The sequence below is a fragment of the Pleurodeles waltl genome, chromosome 12 (genome assembly GCF_031143425.1).
Source record: "Pleurodeles waltl isolate 20211129_DDA chromosome 12, aPleWal1.hap1.20221129, whole genome shotgun sequence".
Taxonomy (NCBI): Eukaryota; Metazoa; Chordata; class Amphibia; order Caudata; family Salamandridae; genus Pleurodeles; species Pleurodeles waltl.
The window spans coordinates 665274615-665295547 of NC_090451.1; the positions used below are offsets into that span (position 1 = coordinate 665274615).

General features: G+C 42.8%; 1 protein-coding gene across 3 annotated transcripts in view; it reads left to right on the plus strand.

Annotated features, from left to right (window-relative positions):
• Nucleotides 1-20933, plus strand: part of SYT11 (synaptotagmin 11) — a 117823-nt gene that overhangs the window by 93714 nt on the left and 3176 nt on the right. For 2 of the 3 annotated variants that reach the window (XM_069218472.1, XM_069218470.1), the window contains 2 exons: nucleotides 1025-1848; nucleotides 19280-19403. In XM_069218472.1, the coding sequence (XP_069074573.1) occupies nucleotides 1162-1848; nucleotides 19280-19403 (811 nt within the window). In that variant the 5' untranslated portion in view covers nucleotides 1025-1161. The remainder of the gene's footprint in view (nucleotides 1-1024; nucleotides 1849-19279; nucleotides 19404-20933) is intronic. The other variant, XM_069218471.1, reaches the window with a different exon arrangement.

The window sequence follows — 20933 nt, forward strand, 5'->3', positions numbered from 1 at the left end:
TAGCTACCTGGGTTCCAATAAGGACCCTTCTTGTAGATGGGATGTGTGAGTGCTCCCTTTTTATGAGTCTGGAATTTTGTTTTTCTTGAGGCAGGAGTTGCACATTTTACCTATTTCCCTGCTTCAGAATGGTGGATCATTTCTAAGTACTCCTGCAGGAAGGCCATTTGGGCCAGGGACACCGCTGCTTTGCAGGACCGTAGTCTTGCTTCAATCTTTTCTTCTGTGAAACTTAAGGCGGGAGTTTCGCCGAGTGTATACGATGATGGTTCCTCGATATTCTGATTCTGGTACAAATTAGAGATATGCTCTACCCACTGTACCTCAGTTACTGTGTTCCTAGAGCTTCGACAGACCCTAACTATAACTGTACTTGAAAACCATACACGGCTTGGACTATAGCAGTGATGAACTTTAAAATAAATGCCAGTGCCTAAGGTATTTTATTGAATACTACTGCTTCTTGCACTACCTACAGCCCCAGATGGTGCTGCCAGATGTAAGTACCACTGAAAACTGCTGCCCATTAACATTTAACAGATGTGACAATTTAGATGGTTCTATTTGATCCAAAGTTGTGAGAATGGTCAGGTTAACCTGGTATTTTATTATTTTTATTTGTATTGAATTGCTACGCACTGATGCTGATGTATTCTGCTAAACAATAGACCGACACTGCCACCATGTGGTACAATCTCAGGAATAAATGCCAGTGTTAGGAAAAAAATGCCGATGCCAAGCACTGGCAATCGCCAACACAAATTAAGCATCAAGTTAGTTGCACTTACCTGTGTCACACAATAACCCTTATTGCAAAAAATGAGGTACACAGAATCTTTGTGCTGAACACAAGAACATTTTTATTTTAAAGACTAAGCCCTAACTTTTGACTTGATCAGTGCACTAGTACTCTTAACACTAACTTTGCTGACAAATGCCCTGCTTGGAACTTGGATGTTGGAACTTTATAGTTGAATGGCTAATACACAATTTTACTTCTGTCTTCTATTCACTTTTGTTGTAGATGTGTCGCCCATTGTTGCGGGCTTCATTGGTGCCACCGCCCTTGTAGTGTCTGTCTCAGTGACCGTGTTCATCTGGACATGCTGCCACCAGCAGTCAGACAAGAAGCACAAGAACCCACCATACAAGTTCATCCACATGCTCAAAGGGATAAGCATATATCCAGAGACCTTGAGCAATAAAAAGAAAATCATCCGGATCCGGAGGGACAAAACTGGCACCGACCGGGACATTGGGAGGAGTAACCTTTTAGTGGATGCCGCAGAGGCTGGCCTGGCAGGATCTGCGAAGACTCCGAATGTGGTCAGCCCTTCAGCTGGCATGAACCAGCTGCCGATCAAAGTGGATTATGGGGATGAGCTGAGTCCAGATCAGTGCCTCACCTCCAATAGCAGTAAGACACCCTCACCATCCTCCCCTGAAGATGAGGCATCATTGGGTTCATTGACTCTCAGTGTGGACTACAACTTCCCAAAGAAAGCCCTTGTGGTGACAATCCAGGAGGCACACGGCCTGCCTATTATGGATGAACACAACCAGGGTTCAGACCCTTACATCAAGATGACCATCCTGCCCGACAAGAAACACCGGGTCAAGACCAGGGTCCTACGCAAAACCCTAGACCCTGTGTTTGATGAGACCTTCACCTTTTATGGCATTCCTTACAGCCAGCTGCAGGACCTTGTCCTCCACTTTTTGGTCTTGAGCTTTGATCGCTTCTCCCGTGATGATGTCATTGGTGAAGTCATGGTGCCTCTTGCAGGCGTAGATCCAAGTACTGGGAAAGTGCAGTTAACCCGGGACATCCTCAAAAGGAACATTCAGGTAAGAACATGTCCCTCCTTCCTGTGTTTCCTAGATGAAAGTGCAATGTGTGGGTTATGTTTGTATATAAAATATTCTATTTCTATAATAGCAGAGCACTTCTGCATATATTTCTTCTTCTCTTTGAAAAATGTGACCATCATTCTTATGAATTTATAATGATTTATGTGAGTTAGTGCAAGTTGTAACAGTTCTATTGGTATTGTAATAGTTAATTTTATATTTCAACCTTATGGTTACTGTTTGGATACAAATAGAATATATCATTTTGTGTTTTTAATAAATGACATAGCTGAAAATAATTGATTTTGCATGAAAAACACATACATGTGATAACATCAACATGTTTCAACCATGTCAACTTAGGGAACCTTCACATTAGGCCTGACTCCATGGGCAGTATCAATGCATAGGAATCCTAAATGGCTTACGAACACGCAAAATATTATAAATTGAGGTTGCACAGAAGTCCTATTCCTATCACTTAACCATACTTAGTTTTCATGGTTTGTCAAATAATGAAGCATGGGTATGCAAAATTCAAGTTCTAGGAAAATAAAAAATGAAAACCTTTACATATATTAAGACGTCTGGCTTTCTTAATATACATACACAAGCTATCACTCTTTCTAGGATACTTAAATACAGGTCTGTGCTGGAGGTACTTAGTTCCCATTGGTTGTAGCGATGACGTGGTAGATTGAGCTGTTGAGAACATCTAGAGTGCCATGTGGCCACATGGCTCTCTAACCCCATGTTTCCAGGGAGCATATTCAAGAACTGATACAACATAAAACTGCTAAATTTTGGCACAGTCAATCAATGCAGACACACTCCAGATAGTCTCATGAAAATATAAAGCAGTTTCACAGTTCAGTTTGCCTTTAACGTTGAGTTGATGCCTTCTACTGAGAACGCACACTAATAATAATATAGAAATGACACAATCGCCAACCAACAGCTGAACCAATTAATTAACTAGGATTATTCTTCTTATGTGTTCTTCGAAGAACTAGTGTTGCATCTCTAATTTGCTCTTGAATATTTAACATCTTGGCTAGAGGCTGTTTTGCAAGCTGCCCCCTTCATGAAGATCTAGCACTCCTTTACTACTAAAATTGTTTCTCTGAGGCCTGCTCCTATTATTTTCTATTTTGTCCTGTAATTAATTGTTTTTCAACTCAGCTAACAGTTGAGTGTGCTTCTAGTTTTTTTTTAATGAAAGTTTTATAACTTGTTGTGAATGAAGAACACTCCATACTACCTTTCAGATGGAGTAACAGATAGAAAGTATACAAATAGAAAAAAGTGGCATAACAAATCATACAAATGGCCTTTTGTGCTGTGTGACTAAGACATCAGTATAGTCTTCTATTTTCGTGGCAGCGAGTGCAGTAAAAAAGACTAAAAGGGATAGTGTCTGCTAGCGACAGCAGATTGCCTCCTCTTCTTTCCTATGCAGCAAAATCTCCTGAACAGCATCATGGACGACTTGTCATTCCAATGCACTTTATTTCATTGCACATGTAGCTGACACTATGGGAGACTGCCTTTTAGGACTCTACAGAAGCCATTTCCACTACAATCTTGGATGCTAACTCTAGGGTTTCAAACAAAGTGTAAAGTCATTTGGGAATAACTTCTATAAAGTGCACACTCAGCAGTAAACTCTGGTCTCTTTGTTAAGTGTATTGACACAGATTTCCCTCTTTTGGTAAAATTTCTGTCCTGAAGGCCAAGTATGGTTTCCAGGATCTTTTCCAGGTTCCCAACCAATTTGTTGGAGCATTATTTAGGAACACCTTTCTTTGAGGAAGACTAGAATACACAACATACTATAGGGGTTTGGTGCAGGACAGGAGGTCTGTGGCATATGTCTATGTAATTCCTATACTCCAAAGTACATTACATTTTCCATGGGGCTTCATCCCACCCCACATTCCTTTGTAAATAACCCCAAACAACCTGTTAGTGGCAGAGGAACTCCTTGAGTGGAGGGATTCCACTTTTTCTCCAGGAACTCTTTCTCAGCCTGCGTTCAGAAGTAAACTGTTATTTGGTATTTGGTGTCACTAATGGACATAATATGTAATAAATAAAATGTAGGTTCTGAACTAATAGGTGCTTCTGCATTTAATTGACAAGTAATGGGTTTTCAGACACATAACTAAACAAGAGGATGATCACCCTGGTCTAGCATGTATATCCAGCGGTTGAGGTGTAATTTTGTCTATTAATCACATACTTCTTACTGAGGGAGGCAGATTGAGGATCACCCTCACTATGAACTACTGAGACCCCTCAGTTGACTACTCATTGTACCTCCATTCCGATATCAGTTTGGTAAGTCAGGATTTGGATTCTGGGCAATGTGGCTGCAACGAATTCAACACCATGTTTCAAGACAGCGCATCTGTTGTGATTCGGTGATGATTCTGTTGGTTGCAAGAAACTGAATCAAGACAAATCCTGAAATGTCTCTTGCATCTGCAGGGTCACAAAAGAAACTACAAGTATCTCCAACTTCCTGGAGTTAACAAAGGAACTATTTACTTTACTCTTGGAACCCTGGATAACTTTCACTTCTAATGGAGAGTGAAATGGAAATCTCAATGTATTGTACTTCCAATGGTGATAAGAATGAGGCAGTAGCTATCACACTTTACTAATCCAGCTATGATGTGGACCATCGATATCTCTGATATCCTCTACACATAATGAACCCAAGAACTGAGCAATGGAAATTCCCACGTCTAAACTGGCTTATATTATACCTCTGACTATACAAACACAGTGTTTGCGCTTTGCAATTTGTGATTTTTAGCAACTCGCAAATTACAAGTCACAAACACCAATGTACAACAGTATCTAAGACACTGGTTACGATTCCCAAGGGGGTCACAGGAGACTAGCTTCATTAATATTCATGAGGCAGGTCGCAATTTGCGACCCATTGGGAACGGCCAGCACTTACAGGGATAGTGGCCTGCTGGGTTCAGCAGACCACCATGTTTGTGATTGCTTTTAAGTAAAGCAATGCTTTAAAAAAAACACAGCCTGTTTTCCTTAAAGGAAAATGGGATGTACTTAAAAAGAAAAAAAGAAAACTTTTAAGTCCGTGGGTCCACTGTCTGCTCTGAAAAAATATTTTCCAAGCCTTTCTCAAAGGGTAGAGTGTCTTTAGGGACCCTTTCCAATTTGCAAATGGTGTACCACCAGCTTTCTATTGGTGGTAAACTGCAAATGTTTTGGACTGCATTTTGGTTGCAAAACATTCATACATACATTTAAGATTCAGTATTAGGAAAGGATGCCCTCAACACGACCCTTCCTACTACCAAATCACAAAACCCGAATTGTGATTCGGTAACAAGTTACTGAATTGCAAATTGGGCTTTGCACATCCCAAAAAGCATTTCTATAGTCGCAAATGGGCAGATTCTGCAAATCGGCCCGTTTGTGACTAGGAAAATGCTTTGTACATGTGGCCCCGTATGTCTAGTACAGATGATACCACTGTTTCTCATGGTGCTAAGAACGTGTCCATGGATCTCTCTCATTCCCAATGGAACTAAGAATGGAGCTTTGGATGGCTCCCACATTTAGGGGAGCTCCAAATGACATCCTGCATATCTGTCACTTTTTATGGGACTACAAATGGGATCACAGATATATCCCACTTTGGACGGATCTGTCAATAGGACCCTTTGTGTCTCTCAAAAAGAAGCAATAATCGGCTTGTGGTCATTTTCTACTTCTTAGAGCTCAGAAAGGAACCCTTGATGCCCCCATTTGATCCCGCAATCTGCACAGGCTCTTCTTTCAGAAACATATCTCACCTGTTTCTGTTACACCATGACTAACAACTACTAACAACTACCTTCGCTACTGTGAGCATTATTTTGGGCGTCTATTTTCAGCATTATTTCTGTAGGAACATTTAATTTAGTGGGTCAGTTTACCTCTAGTGAAACAGCCCTTTTAAACTCATCTCATTGGCCCTTTGTCTGTCCTAGCTGCATCCGAGACCAGCAGTTGAAATTGAGAAATATATGTTATAAGATCTTTATTTCCTTGTCTCAGTGATATAAACCCTGTGTGCACAGCTTGCTTTGTTTGATATTTTCCATAAATGGCTCTAAACTGAGTAAGGAACTGCTTGCAGTTAGCAACCAGAGACTCTGGTCCAAAAATGAGAGGGCTGGCCCTTGTCATTGCATCCTTAGTCAAATATGAAGACTACTTAAGCCGAATCTGACACAAAGGTTGTTCTCAGCAGTGCAGTCGATACTGCGCCAAAAAGGTTTGAAACACCATGTGATATCTCTCTATTACAGCTGCTCCTGATAAATGATTCTGTTCAAGGGGGTTATTACTACTCACTGTAGGGGCAGTGTCTCAGGCCCTAGTAGGGCTGGACATGGTAGTGTACAAGGCAACCATTTGATTTATGCGAGTTATCAGAAAAGGCTTGCAGGCTGTATCTGATTCACCCTATAATATCATTGGCTCTGCCAGGAATGGTTTTTAGATGGGTTCATGGACCCAGCAAACTGTCATTTTCTGAGAATTCACCCCGCTGAGAACCCCAGATGCCCCTAAATCTGATAGTAGTTTATCGGTTTCCTCATATGCCCGTAGAATGCACACAAAGAAAAGTAGGGAAAGGAATAGAAAAACACTAGGACTAGATTCACCATCTACTTGGATTCTACTCATATGTTGTGGCCGGATGGGAACTTCTACAAAACAAACTTGGAGAAATTGAGGAATTGGGATCCAGCTGTAATTTACAATTAGGTGATAGGAGTTTTGAAATGTAAAGAATAGAGTAAGTCAACACTAGTAGGTAGACATAGAATGAAAGACTTGTCCGTAGTATTGGGTAAATGCACCATAACGAACTTCCATTAGACCAGAATACGAGGCAGGAACCCTAGGACACCAAAAAAATTCAGTGCACCCGTTGAGGAGAAAACATAAAGCAGGAACAGAGAAGATAAAGCTGCAAGGGCGTTTAACAAACAAGTGTGCACTACAGCAAATTGAGAAACCATAGTAACTAGGCAACATGCTCGTAGGCATGTGCTCCATGTTGAAAGGAGTCTAAATACAGACTCTTCCACCAATACCCCAGGAGTGATCAGATTTTCCTGGAAGAAACTATGTTATGCAGGCCTGTGTTTGGGTGAAGCCATTTTCTCCAGACTCTAGGCTTTTCCAACCCTACGCGGACTCAATGTGAGTGAGCTTTCCAAATCCTGACAGTGTGAAGCAGATATTTCCCCAGGAAAGGGTGGTGGTGTTAAGAGAGGAAGTGCAGAAGGGAGCTAATTCTGAAAGGATCTGAAAAATCAGTGTACCACCAGCATGAGCTGCTGCAGGACCCAGGAAAGTGAAGAAGATACGTCTTGTTCTTGGAGAAGCTAGTAGCTTTAAGAGGTCAGACAGTGCAAGATTATCTCAGTTCCATCGGGACCCTCATGGATTCAGTCTAAAGCCTGTAGGCCCAGGGGAGCACTGGTATCTGTAATTAGATTTTGTGAGGATTTCTAAGTTCATGGCAGCTGAGAGGGAGCGAGGCTCCTCTGTGTCACCCAGAAAATGAAGGTTGGAGATACTGAAGATAGCTATTTCGTTATTTGGTCTGAACACAACGCTGCATACCCTCATGGGTGACAAGTGGCGCTCCACAAAACCTCCTTATATTACATTACCGGTGGACGCCACGCCACCTGATATGCACGCTGTCTTGTGTGTGGATTGTCACTACGGAGAAGATTTATTACATGCAAACACAGAGATATATCATTGACGCAAGGAACAACTCATGGGCTTCAGTGTGTCCAAATTTCTAATTGTAAGATATAGTCACACTTCTAAACCATTGATACGAATATGGATATGTTATAGTATGCACTCTAGAGTCACGTTCTAGCCATTTTAAAAGCCCATATGCATGACTCAATCCTCAGAGAGCTCATGTAATTCAAAAAGAGGATCATAAAACGACCCCCCTGAGGTCTTTACTTGTCTCGGATATGGGCTCAACCCATGTAAATTTGTGAGAAAAACACAACAGTCTTTAAATTCATTAAATGTGTTCAACTAGGTTTAGCTATTATTGTTCCCAAAATGTAAATTTACCCTTAAAATACTTTGATTTAAGAGTTCTTCCTTGCATAGACATGATTGTGTGCCAATGAAACCAAATACTATGATTTTAGAGATATTCCTAGTATAAATAGGACGGTGGGCCAATGAAACCCTAGGGATTCATGACAGCACCCCTTCTGGAAATGCAAAAAATAACCAACATTTACATGCAATGTATGTACTTTCTAAGACCAATAGGGTGCAGTCTGTGTGACTTTTGGTGAAGTTATAGCGGGGTGCGATCTTCATCCCACAAGATACATTGGCATGCGGTGTGTGGGCCTCAGAACTGTATGCTGGGACTGACGTGCATTGAAATAGATGTGGGTCACACCACTGGAATAACAAAGGGAGCTGGAGGTCATGACTGAGGTCTGCTGATAGTTATCTGTGGGTCCCATTACTGCTTTTCAGGATTAAGGGGCATTGGCAGAAATTGTGGACCTCAGATCTGCAGATCAGAGTTCATCAGCCTTGGCAGAGCAGTCTGTGTACCCAACATTCGAGCAGGAAATTGGTCTTGCATCTGAGGGCTGAGATGCACAGCTAGAGCTTTTGTTTGGGTTGATACTAGAAATAGATAATTTCTGTTGGACAGAATCTGGGGTACTCTGCTAGAGCTGTGTGCTCTGCAGGGTATGATTGTTGTGTACTATGAACACTGAGCTCATCAGAATTGTGTATCATGGGCTGCTGCAGGTCGAGGTTGAAGTGCTCTGGCAGGGGGGTGTGGAGTTCTCGGCTGGTATGCAGGGTGGTGCTGCTGGCAGCTCTTGAAATGCACTGGCTGACCTCTCTAAGGGTCATGTTTGAGTGGAATTGCCAGACATTTCAGTCCTGGTGATCTGGGTTAGTAGTGGGTCTATCTTCAGGTGCTCTTGCTGAAATGTGTAGGTTCAGCATGGAATAAAGTGGAAAATAAGAGATCTGATATTAAGAGATGGCAGAATAAACCATGCTGATGTCCGCGCTGACGTCGGACTGCCTGGGCAGCCTTTCATTTATTTCCATTTGAATAAGTTCCTGCAGAAGAGAATCCTGTTTGTATTTTCTTCCTGGAGAGCTGTCTGAAGCGCAAGGAATGGGCCAGTGAAAGCGGCGGGGAAGGATGAAGGTTTCCGCTGTAGCGAGCCATAAGTGGGCTAATGAAAGCCTCAAGCAGTGCTGGCGAGCCTTTCAATTGCAGAGAGACATGAAAGGATTAAAAAGAGTGGCAGGGAAGCACAGGGCCTTCAGACGTAGACATCTAGATTGGGCAAGCGAGGGTGGCAGGGGGAACATTCATTTCTCAACCGAGATACACAAATGGGCTAATGGGGGCTTTAGGCAAGGGTAGCGATTTTTTCTCTACGCTAGAGAGTTGTGAGTGGATGGATTCAAGAGAGTGGCGGGGAAGTCTGGGGCCTTCACCAGGAGATGGGTACAGATGAAAATTAGGTCATGAGAGCTGAAAGCAAGAATGATGAGTCTGTCCTCTGCACCGATGGGTCAACTGTCGTGATCAAAAACCCACACAGCCTCATCCCATTTCCCTTGGGGCCAAGCCCTGGTATATTTTCTTAGCCCTGCAGGGAAAACAGACAAGTGTTTCCCACTGTCTTCTCTACTTATGCTGACAGAAGTGTGAGGGTGACCAAATTCAGACAGACCTGTCAGAGCAGTTCTCGCTCTTATTTATTTAAAGGTTTTAAATACGCTTTGTCCACTCCCAGTGAGAGATTCATAAGTATAATAGTGTAACACCATATGTTCCTCTACAAGATGCTGTGAAGAAAGAAAACACATAACAGCACAGTCATGCAGCGGGTGTGTTGGGGGGGGCAGGGAAAGTGGTAGGAAGAAGACAGAATGGGGAGAGAGGGTGGGAGGAAGAGGGTATAAGGAGAAGGTGAAACATACTGTTAAATATCATACACATAAGAGGAGCTTGTATACAGTCATAGGTTTGCAGATGAATCACCTTTAGAACGTTTCCTGTATCAGATTAGGGATAGTCAACAGTTTCCGTAATGGTGGAGGGAGGGGGTTACCCAAGCCAAGTGTGTATGGGGGGGGGATCTTGGCGTCTGGACCATCAAGCTAGAATCTAAATAGGAGGACCTTTAGTCATTTTCTGAAACTAAAGATGTTCTGTGCTGTTCAGGAGCCAGCGAAGGAATCCGAGAAGTGTTGTTTCAGGTTAAAGGTGGATTTTAATGTTGGTGTTTCCAAGATGAGAGGGGACTCCTACTCCTTGATTATCTTGGACATCATGAGATGGTTAGGAGGCGCACCATGATGTAGCTCTTTGAAGGCTGGACAAGATTTTGAACTTGACTCTTGCTTTTAATGGGAGCTAATGGAGTGTTTTCAATATTGAGAAATGTAGTCAATCTTTTTACTCTCTGTGATGATGCACTCTGTTGCGTGAAACAAGGCTTTTAGGGCAGGCTGTAAAAAAGTCTGTAGGCCTCCTAGTATGGTGTTTACAGTCTATTATGGATGTTACAAGAGCGTGGGCAGCAGTTCTTACTTGATTGCAGGAGAGTTTTATTTTCTTTAGCTAACGTAGATGGAAGTTAGTGGATTGTGCAAATTTGTTTACGTGGTGAGATATAGTGACCGAGGAGTCTATTGCGAATCCTAAGAGTTTGACGCTTGCATTCTATGCGGGGACAAAGTTGACTTTAGCTGTCTCCGAGATCACAGAGTGGTTGAATTTGTGATTGGATTTTCAAGACTGAAGCAGGAATTCATTTTTTCCGGGGTTCAGTTTCAAGCAGTGAGTGTTGAACGAGTTGTGTATGGCCTTCTAGAGCATTTCATAGAGTGTGGATATTGTTGACTGATTAAACCTTGAAGTGCAGTTGTGTGCCATTCTGCGGGCTGGTGTAGTTTTAAGCCTGAGGTCTCTAGTATAAAGCCTAGTAGTGCCACATATAAATCGAAAAGGATTGGTGATGGTGTGGATCCTTGTGGCACACCACATGCTACCTACCTTGGTTGAGAGGTAGATGGAGGTTATTGATGAGTGGCCCTTTGGTATTCTATGAATTCGTATTTATTAAAGGCTAACTTAATAATTAAAATGGATTAGAATCATCACCATGATAAAAGCAACTCATATTAAAATTAGGAGTTTACAGACTCCCAAACAATATTGATCACACATCTCTAATCAGTTAGTTTATAGCTCCTGCTCTGCTTTGTAGCATCATATCATTATGTTATCTACCCTTGTGAACCTGGCATAGACTGAAGGGTCTTCAGCTAAATGCGTCGAGAGGTGATATGTCCCTCATCATCTGCTTCCTTTTTTCCCTCTCCCTAAATGGGAGATTTTATATATAAATCTCGTTTCATGGCTTTTCAGGGGAGCTGGTGGGTGCCCTATCATTCTCAATCCCAATATTACAATATTCAGCCTAAAACGATGCTGTTATTTGAAGCATTCAGATGTTTAATGCTATTATTGTATATGCTGTTAATACAAAAATCGGTGCTTTAGCAAGGTGATGCTGAAAATAGAAGGCTAAAATTGAAAAGAAATGTTAACTTTCCACGTTCACATTTCAGCAGCACTGACCAGAACTTTGCACAATTTGTAGACCCACAAAAATAAAAACATTATTTTGTGTGTTTTGCACAAATAAGGCAAGGGGGCGTTTCAGGCCTAATTTTAAGCAAGGTCTCGTTTTAGGTCTAAAGCATCCACAGTCAGTATACAAACATGAACCATGTTAAGAAGTATGTACTTAGGCCGCTACTATGTATGTGAAGCTTCTAACACATATAGGAGTCATATGTACAGAAATTACACTTAACAATGGAGACTTGTATACATCTTTAAAATATCTTACAAATTGATGTATCTGTCAGAACTGTTGATGTTGTGTTAGTAAGTACTATATGCGTCAGTTGTGAGTAAGCGATAAAAGATGTTTAAAATTAGCAAGAATGAAAGAGAAACAAGTTAAAACTGATGGGGTTTAGAGATGACTACTCAAACAGCAAAATAAGTCAAAGTTGATAAAAAGTTTGTTTGCTCTAAAACGGTGCTGTTCTTTAGTGAGGTTCAAGCAGACATCCTGTGTTGGCGTACTAAGTGAAGTGTCAAAGTTCTGTATGGAGCAGTCTACAAGTTCTGCACTTCACAACAGTTCACTATTGCTGGGGGTCAGTCATTCACACATGCATGCATACTCAGCATTAAAGTCATTGGAGTCACCAATCCTTTCTAGACAACCAGTGCGCAGTGATCTGCGGGCCTTACTCCAAGCTTTACAATGGCACTTCAAGCCACACATCGTGGGCACCTTGGACAATAATGCATCAATTCGCAACCCAGCTCACGGAGAAAGTGCAAGCGCCTTGAGTCGCTTTTGGACAAATAACCATAGGATCAAAATTGCTCCTCCATAAAGTTGAGTTGGGGATAAGCAGTTAGAATTTGTGGACGTACAACACTGAAGGCTTTCTAAATTGACCTTAAAGTCCAGTACAATGAATTTTATATCCCTGTACCGACTGACGTAAGATGGGTGGCGACAATGACAATGTTGGAGGTGTACAAAATGATATCTAATGATAGCAAGGCGGTAAAATGTGGTCACAATGGAGTTACGCGTGAGGGACTTGTGCTGTGTGTATATTCAGCTGGCAGCTGCAGTGGTAATCTTTGTTTTCACGATCATCAGATTATATATGTTGATTTATCAAGTTTAGCATCTGAAAACCTGTTAATGCCACGCCAATAAAAATAATAAAGTTCACCACTACAAAAACTGAGGCCAGCTCTCAAAGAATACCTCAGAAATTATATTTTCGTTTATCACCATAAGTGAGGCTTTGGTACCGTGATCGCTGAATTGCATTTCTCCTGGTGGCCCCCCGCCCTAGGCAGCACTCCCCAACCGACCAACCACGCACGCAACCTCGGCTTCATCCTGGACTCCTCCCTCTCGATGACCAGACAGGTCAACTCGGTGACCTCAGCGTGCTTCAACACCCTCCGCATGCTCCGCAAGATCTTCTGCTGGATCCCCATCGACACCAGGAAGACCGTCACCCACACCCTCGTCACCAGCCGCCTGGACTACGGGAACACTCTGTACGCCGGCATCACCACCAAGCTGCAGAGGAAACTTCAACGGATCCAGAACGCCGCAGCACGACTCATCCTGGACATACCTCGCCACCACCACATCTCCGGACACCTGAGAAAACTCCATTGGCTCCCGGTCAACAAGAGGATCACCTTCAGACTCCTCACCCACGCACACAAAGCCCTCTACAACCTCGGACCCAAACTCATCAACTCCCGCGTCTCCTTCTACACTCCTCCGCGCACTCTGCGCTCCACCGGTCAGGCCTTGGCAGCCGTTCCCCGCATCCGCAAAACCACCGCCGGAGGAAAATCCTTCTCTTTTCTGGCAGCGAAGACCTGGAACTCCCTGCCCAGTCACCTTCGCGCCATACCCGAACACCTCCCCTTCAGAAGGCAGCTCAAGACCTGGCTCTTCGAGCACTGACCCCCTCCCCCCCAGCGCCTTGAGACCCTTATGGGTGAGTAGCGCGCTTTATAAATGTGATTGATTGATTGATTTCTGATATAGGGTAGCAAGCAGTGCTTAATTTAAACAAATGGTTGCAGGTGAGTCCCACGGGCACACATTTTTGGGTCCTGGCACTTATTTTTCCTCATCAAACTTTCACTAAGAGAAAGACAGATTATAAGTGATATAGGGCCTGGTTTAGATTTTGGCGTATAGATGGATATCCTGTTTGCCGAAATATAAGTCCCGCTGTGACAGAGTAATCCGTCCGCTAAAACTTAAATCAGGCCCATAGTCCAAAAGCAGAGGTGAAAAAGCCCTGCAAGAATGAGATAAAGGTGCAGGGAGTATTTGGCAGTGGATTCAAGCAACATAAGTTGGAATCAAGACTACACAGCCTTGGTACTTGGTGCGCCTGATATTTGGAGTCTGTGGGCTTATAACCAGCCCTTTGGGCCCCGGCACATATTGTTTTACAAATTAAGCACTAGTAATAAGGATACAGCTGAGAACATTTTCGACTGAGCTACTACTATCTGCTGTACCTAAGAATATAATACAGCACAAATCATGCAGAATTTTACACTAATGAAACATGTTTGTATTATGCACGTCTGAATTCTGCCCAATGTATTAATTAATTTCAGTACAAGAGTTTGAAATGTCTCCATATTAGTCGCAAGAAAAATCAGCCAGTAATGGGCCACTGAGTGTGGCAGGGAAGGCCTGAGGTATTTTCCACGGTTTAGTCTCCCACATGAGCTAAGGAGAGTGACAGGGAATGTTAGCCTCTCGAGTAGAGATTCAAAATTAGGCTAACAAGAGCTGCGGGAAGGGATTGAGGCTTTCCATGGCATAAAGTGCATGCTGAGCAGCACTCAGCATCCTACGGAAACTAACAGAGCACCCTCAGCATCCCCAAAGGCCATATATTGCAATGACCCAGTTTCTTTCAAATTCATACAGCTGGAAGCATGCTATAGTCCTGCCACTCCTGAAGAAGCACTCTGGATCTTAGCATCATGCGCTTCTACCAGATAATCTACTTCCTTCCTTTTCCTTCCAACATCCTTGAAAAAGAAGTTGGTAACAAGCTTTCACAAGACCTTAAACACAATCATCTCCTTGATGGCAACCATTCTACCTTTAGGCCTCTTTATAACCATCCTTGTTGTGTCAGATGATCTCAGGAAACACTAGACCACAGTATCACTCATTCTCTCAGGAGGTTTTCACTTAGTTTATCATTCCATTCTTGACAGTCATGTTTTTTTGGGGGTGATGAAATTTGCCATCAGGTCTAGGCTGGTTGAGGTCCTTTTTATCCAAAGTGATCTTAATCGGTCATGCATACTGTTTTCCTCTCATCCAACACATCCATCACGAGGAGTTCTACAGGGCTCCTCATTGAGACCAACATTATTTAACAATTACTTAGCTCCACTTTCAGTGCCGGTAAGGCTTTATTCAGATTATGTCCTACACAGACAATACCCAAATAGTGGTTTTCTTACTGAATAAGATAACCTCAGCCCAATAATGATTCTGCTCCTGTATATCTCTCCGTCCTTCTGTTTGGTGGTCAATTTTCAGTTTGGTTTACCACCTGTTGGTCCTCCAAGCTGGGCAACATCCTCACCTGACCACTATAGACAGAAATTTTTGCATAGTGCTTTGGTGGTAATCTATCTTTTGCCACTCAGTTCAGTCGGATTGCTGTTTCCTGCTTCATGCTCCTCAGAATTCTAAGGAAAGTGATGCTCAGTTGCCAAGCCTGTCTGTTAAATGACCATACAGTCTCTCATTATCTCATATCTAGACTATGGTAATTCCGTAAATGTGGGTCTTTTGCAGTGCCTTAGCAACTGCCTTCAAGTGGCCAACATAGCTGCAATCTCGATTATTCTAGAACTGCACCTTCGCCCCTCCCTGGCCTCCCATGTAAGAGAACCTTACTAGCTCCCTATTCTGAAGCACTCTGTGTTTAAAGACCTGTGCAAAACACACAACACCATTATAATTCAGAACGTACATATCTCAGATTCAGGGCTGTTCCATATCATCCTGCTCAACCCCCCCCAGATCAGCGAATGCCAACCTGATGCAGTCACCTCTGTTTAAGAGAACTAGGAAGGGTGGCCCAAGGGTCTCATTTCCTTGTGCTAGATTGTGCAACACTTTACCCGCCAATAGGAGATATACTAATTCCCTAACCCTCTGCAGGAAGAAATGGAAAACTTGCCTCTTCGTGCTGCCCTAATGCTCCTGATCAATGATATCCTATATCCCATAGCGTCATGATGCTGTTTTTGGTAACAGTGTGCTTTATAAGTCCTTTAACACCCCATAATATAACACAGACACCCTAGAAACCTTTTGACTAACAGGGGCCTGGGACCTAGCATCCTTTTCACCTTCATGATGATGCTGATCAGCATTATTAACGCCACAGGGATCCACCTTGCCACCTTCTTCACACCCATGTGGAGCATCTGGTTCTCATCCCTTAAGCCTGTGTCGAGCTGCCTTTCAGCACCTTACAAGGATCTTCCTCTCAGCTACTTTGGGAGCTTAGTGAGGCTATACCAGCTTCTTAGGGCTCATAAGAAGCCATGGACGTATGTTCCTTCATTCAGGAGTTCATGCAGCTACCTTCTCAAATTCTTCAAGTCCATTACCTCATGGATCTGATAACCTGCATCCAAAGGGCTCATGCATAGCCACAGTCCACTATTATCTGAGGGCAGTGATGGACCTCCACTGAACATCCTTTCGATCATTCTTTAATTCAGTTTGTAATCATCAGTGAGTTTTCACCCTCATTGAGATACTGCCTACCACCATTAATGTCCCATCGGAATCTCTGCCATCATTATTTTTTGCTGTACAGACCCTGTGCTATTTTTCAAGCTCATGTGGTATCTCAGGCTGCCTTTATTGTAGCCACGTGGAGATGTTATCTAGAATTATTTGGCCTTTCCCTGTACTGTACTAAGCTTACGTGCCCATAGGCTTGTATCCGCAAAGCCAATGCACAGCAGAGATGAAGCATTTTATTTAGAGCCCTTTTGGGAGTCATCGTCCAGTATCCTTTGGACACATTAATAGCCACTGCCAATCATCTATACAGCCTGCGCACCACCTGCTGCAAAGAGTTTTTATGACCCTCTTGGAGCCACTCCAGTCCTATGGGCACCGGCATTGTTGTTGCCCAATCTTCCCCAGACCGTTGCAGAGGCATTACGCTGCATCATCCAGCCTACTTAGAGTGCCACCCAGCATCATAAAAGCGTGTGTGTACCCTCAGGTTCATCTCCTGGGGCCACACTATTGCAGTTTATGCAATGTTTTGTTTAGGTTTGCACACTGTGTCCCAAATGGATACCATTCTCCCTGGTCAGTACAGTCTAGCACCACAAACGCCCCAAGCACACTTTTAAAAGCACACCACACAACAAATGTGGAAATGTAAAGACATGGCAGGTGGGAGTGTGAGCATATTATAAATAGTCAGTGAATAAGCGAATGGTGGGCCATCTCTCCTCAAGTGATACATAAAGAAAAAAGTCTGTTCCTACCAATATCTGTCAGATGCTATTGTCACTTCACCCCATCATCTGGTAAGATGGGGTTACAGCCACCCTCAGCAAGGGTGGGATACACTTTGGCCAGGTCCCAATCTCAGTGTACCTTTAGTTCCTGATGGAGCTAACACACTGAATCATTTATACTGTCACCCATTCTTCATCACATGCTTTCATCCAGTGCCCACTGTTGCAAAGTATCTTCAGGGTACTTTGGAGCATGCACTTAGCCATGTGAATTGCTGCTTCATTTGAGCTCAAAAGGATCTCTATGCAATAGTCTTTGGGTCATGTGGAGAAATATACACATGACTGGATGCCCTCTTGGGCAATTAGTGCACTATACAAATCAATAGAACATTACATATAAAATATCCCAGCATCATTTGGGCCCTCTCAGTTCTGGATACCACCATGCTTTTAGCTCATATGGAGGTGCCTCTCTGCTTTCTCTAGCAAGTAACGGTCCTCTGGACATATTGCAGGAACACAATATTATATCTCCAACTGGCAGTGTGGGAGCTTTCACATCTATTCAGTGGCAAGCTTCTTTCAAAATTATGGAAGGCTCTTTCCAGCTCCAGCTATGTCAATAAAGCTTTGTGGTCTGGAATAGTTAATCATACCCATCTGCACTTGAATGATTATCCAGTCACAAGTGTGATTATTTATTCAGTACCAATTTGCATGCAAGTTCTTGGGTGAAAACGAGATAGTTCTTACAGGAATCCTCCTAATAAGGAAAATATTAATATTTAAGTTTCAAAAACAGTCCGGCATCCTAATGCATGCATGCATGAATCCTTTCACTGAAAACTTTAATAACACTTTAGTTCACCATGATCATGACATTCCTTCACTTTTAATGGACCAGTGTATGAAAATGTGAAGATTTTCTTTACCAAGCCTCCCACAACTTTCACGATACTACTATTACAAACCATATTTTGTAACGTTTTCAGCATGATGGTTTTTATGTTAAAATCTGGGTTTACACCACCATTTCAAGTTCTATTGAGAAAAGGTAAACCAGTATTCACCCCCTTATAAAGCCTTAAAGAAAACAATTTTAAAGTTGACTTGTGAGAAAACAGCACATGCATTTTACGCACAGGTAAACACTCACAAAGGAATATTGTGTGCTTGCAGAATAAAGCTACACAAGGGTGTAAATGTACAAAAGTGTAACAGTCTCCAAACCTTTTGTTGGTTAATAGTCAGGATTTACATAAAACTGCAGACATCTTAATAAACACTTCCTCACCCCTATTTTAAATATCAGACAGTTAAACTTTCCTCAGCAATGCCTTCCATACTCGTGTATTATGGGGCCCTTCAACAAACTGGACTTGAGAAAAGGACATTTGTTTTGAAACAATGGAGATTAATACATTGATTTTATTTCTTTCTGGACCTTTTTTGTCAACCGTCCCCAGAAGCGGGGCATTGGCAGGACATTCTAGACACTGTGAATTTACTACATTTCTCTGCACTGTAGTTTCACAGATGTTCAGAGGGCTTTAAGAAATTTCCACATTTCAGTCCTCTGTGACTATACCACACTTCTGCTCTATATTAATTTACCACAGTGTTATGTTCTCTGGTTTACTACAATCTACAAGTGCACTTTATGAATTAAGACTAAACTCTTTCAATTTACTGCAGTTTCCCAACGAAGTAAATTACCAATAATTGTACAATGATGTATTTATTCCAGTTTTTGATTGGGGATTAAACTCTATCATTGACACTAGGGATTTACCATCACTACGCAGTGTCTGAATGTACTCTAGATTGAGCCTGTGAACATATCACAATTATACAAATTATTAACTCCAATCATGCAGACTATTGCCCTGTGCATACATTCTGTGAACTTAGAATATTTATCTGCTCTGTATGTCAACCTTAGTTTTTATACTTTTTAAACGTACCCTATTTTGTTCACTATATTGTATCACAATCTTGCAGGCTGTGAAATATGACTGTCCTCGGCTCTTCATACATTTATTACCTCAGCAAATGCAAAATAATGTACTGTACATTTCAATATGGATACGCCGGCTCATTGTTATTTACGATGAATGAGTGTACGTCATGTTCTGCTGTTTGCTTTAAAGTTCTGCGTCTTATTTCTTGTTTGCGTCCTGCCCACAGAAGAGTGTAAGTCGCGGAGAGCTGCAGGTGTCACTGTCCTACCAACCGGTGGCACAGAGGATGACAGTCGTAGTGCTCAAGGCCAAGCACCTACCCAAAATGGACATCACCGGTCTCTCAGGTAGCAGCTATTTACTCCAACTTACCTGATGTAAATACGTTTACTTATGTTCCATATTACGCTTCCACCTGTCACGTGCATTCTGTACACTTAATTAACTTTACACACCACAGCTGCATCAATCATGATATCCTGTTTGAACTCTGCCTTTATTTTTTTTGGGGGGGGGTGAAGCTTCACAAGAACATATTTTCAGACATGGCCTCTCCTATTGGAAATTCGATAACTTCCCCCCCAGGACAGTGCATGTGAATGGCCCAAGGGGCTGGGTAAGACACCTGGAGAGACAATAATGTGGTAGTAGGCTGAAGCCATTGAACCCCACCACTAGGTTGTGCCACTTTACAAATTAAGGCTCCATGTTTGGCCATGTTAGTGAGTGATGGAAGATGTGAAAACACCAAAATGTCTTTCTGACTGGGGCCCGAAAATCCCTGCACCAGTACTTAATTTGTAACTATAAACGTGCTAGTGCCCAAAGCTCTCCTCTGAAACAAGCGGCTGCTGCAATTAAATGTGCGAGCACGGAATACTGAGATAACTTAATCCTGAAACAATCTCGGGCCTCTTTAATCCATTTACCGCCACTCCCCACGGCCTGAGACGGCTGGCCAAACACACATGCGCTCTGAGGGGAGTGCTCTGTGCACTCCCCTCAAGTGCTCGTCACCCCCAATACCCCGCCCCTTTTCAAGAAAACAATAATAAACCAGGTTTATAATCATTTTCTTGAAAAGGTTTTGCAGCTGCCACTGCTGGCGGGGGTGCAATGCTCCTCTGCCCTAATGGAGGAGCCGCCCCTGCTCATCACATCAGACCTCGGGCAGGGATTTACAAATAAACTGCCGCTAGCGCAGAGTGAGCGGCGACCTACCATCTGCTTTAAAACAGATCATGTAAACATGTTTACATGTTGTTTTAAAGTGGTCAGCCAGCGGGCAAGAAACACTCCTTATGCTCCTATCACACACCGTCCGACAGGCGTTTCACATGGCTGTTCAGTGACAGGGATGTAGTGTTGCGGACAGTCGGACAGGTCCAGGCATTTTACACTCTCCCACAGCTACTCCACTTATGACCCACAGCTACTCTAGAATCACCAGGAGTGACTGGTTAGTGTTCGCACCCAACTTCTTAGCTATGTCCCCATTGTGCACTGAAACCATACCTACCATTCCAAGGTGCCTTTTCTCATGCAACCAAAACCTTTTTGACTATGTAGGCATCATACAATGCTGACTGTAACAAACATTAGGGCAGGTGCCTCTTCATTCATTTACTATTCCCTTCACTTAGTCACTTATTCTCTCGGCCATTAAATCTCTGACTCTGTCATTAAAACAGAGATTCTAATTCCTCCTACTTTTGATCAGCCCTCATCTCAGTCACTGTATTCAATACATGGATCTAGCACACCCGCCTTCACTCCCTCTTTCTCAGTCACATTCATATGTCCTCACTGCTTCCCTCTTTGCTGGTATACATTGCAAGTGTCTCTAGATCTGTGTCATTGGTCTTCTTTTCTCTCCCCTC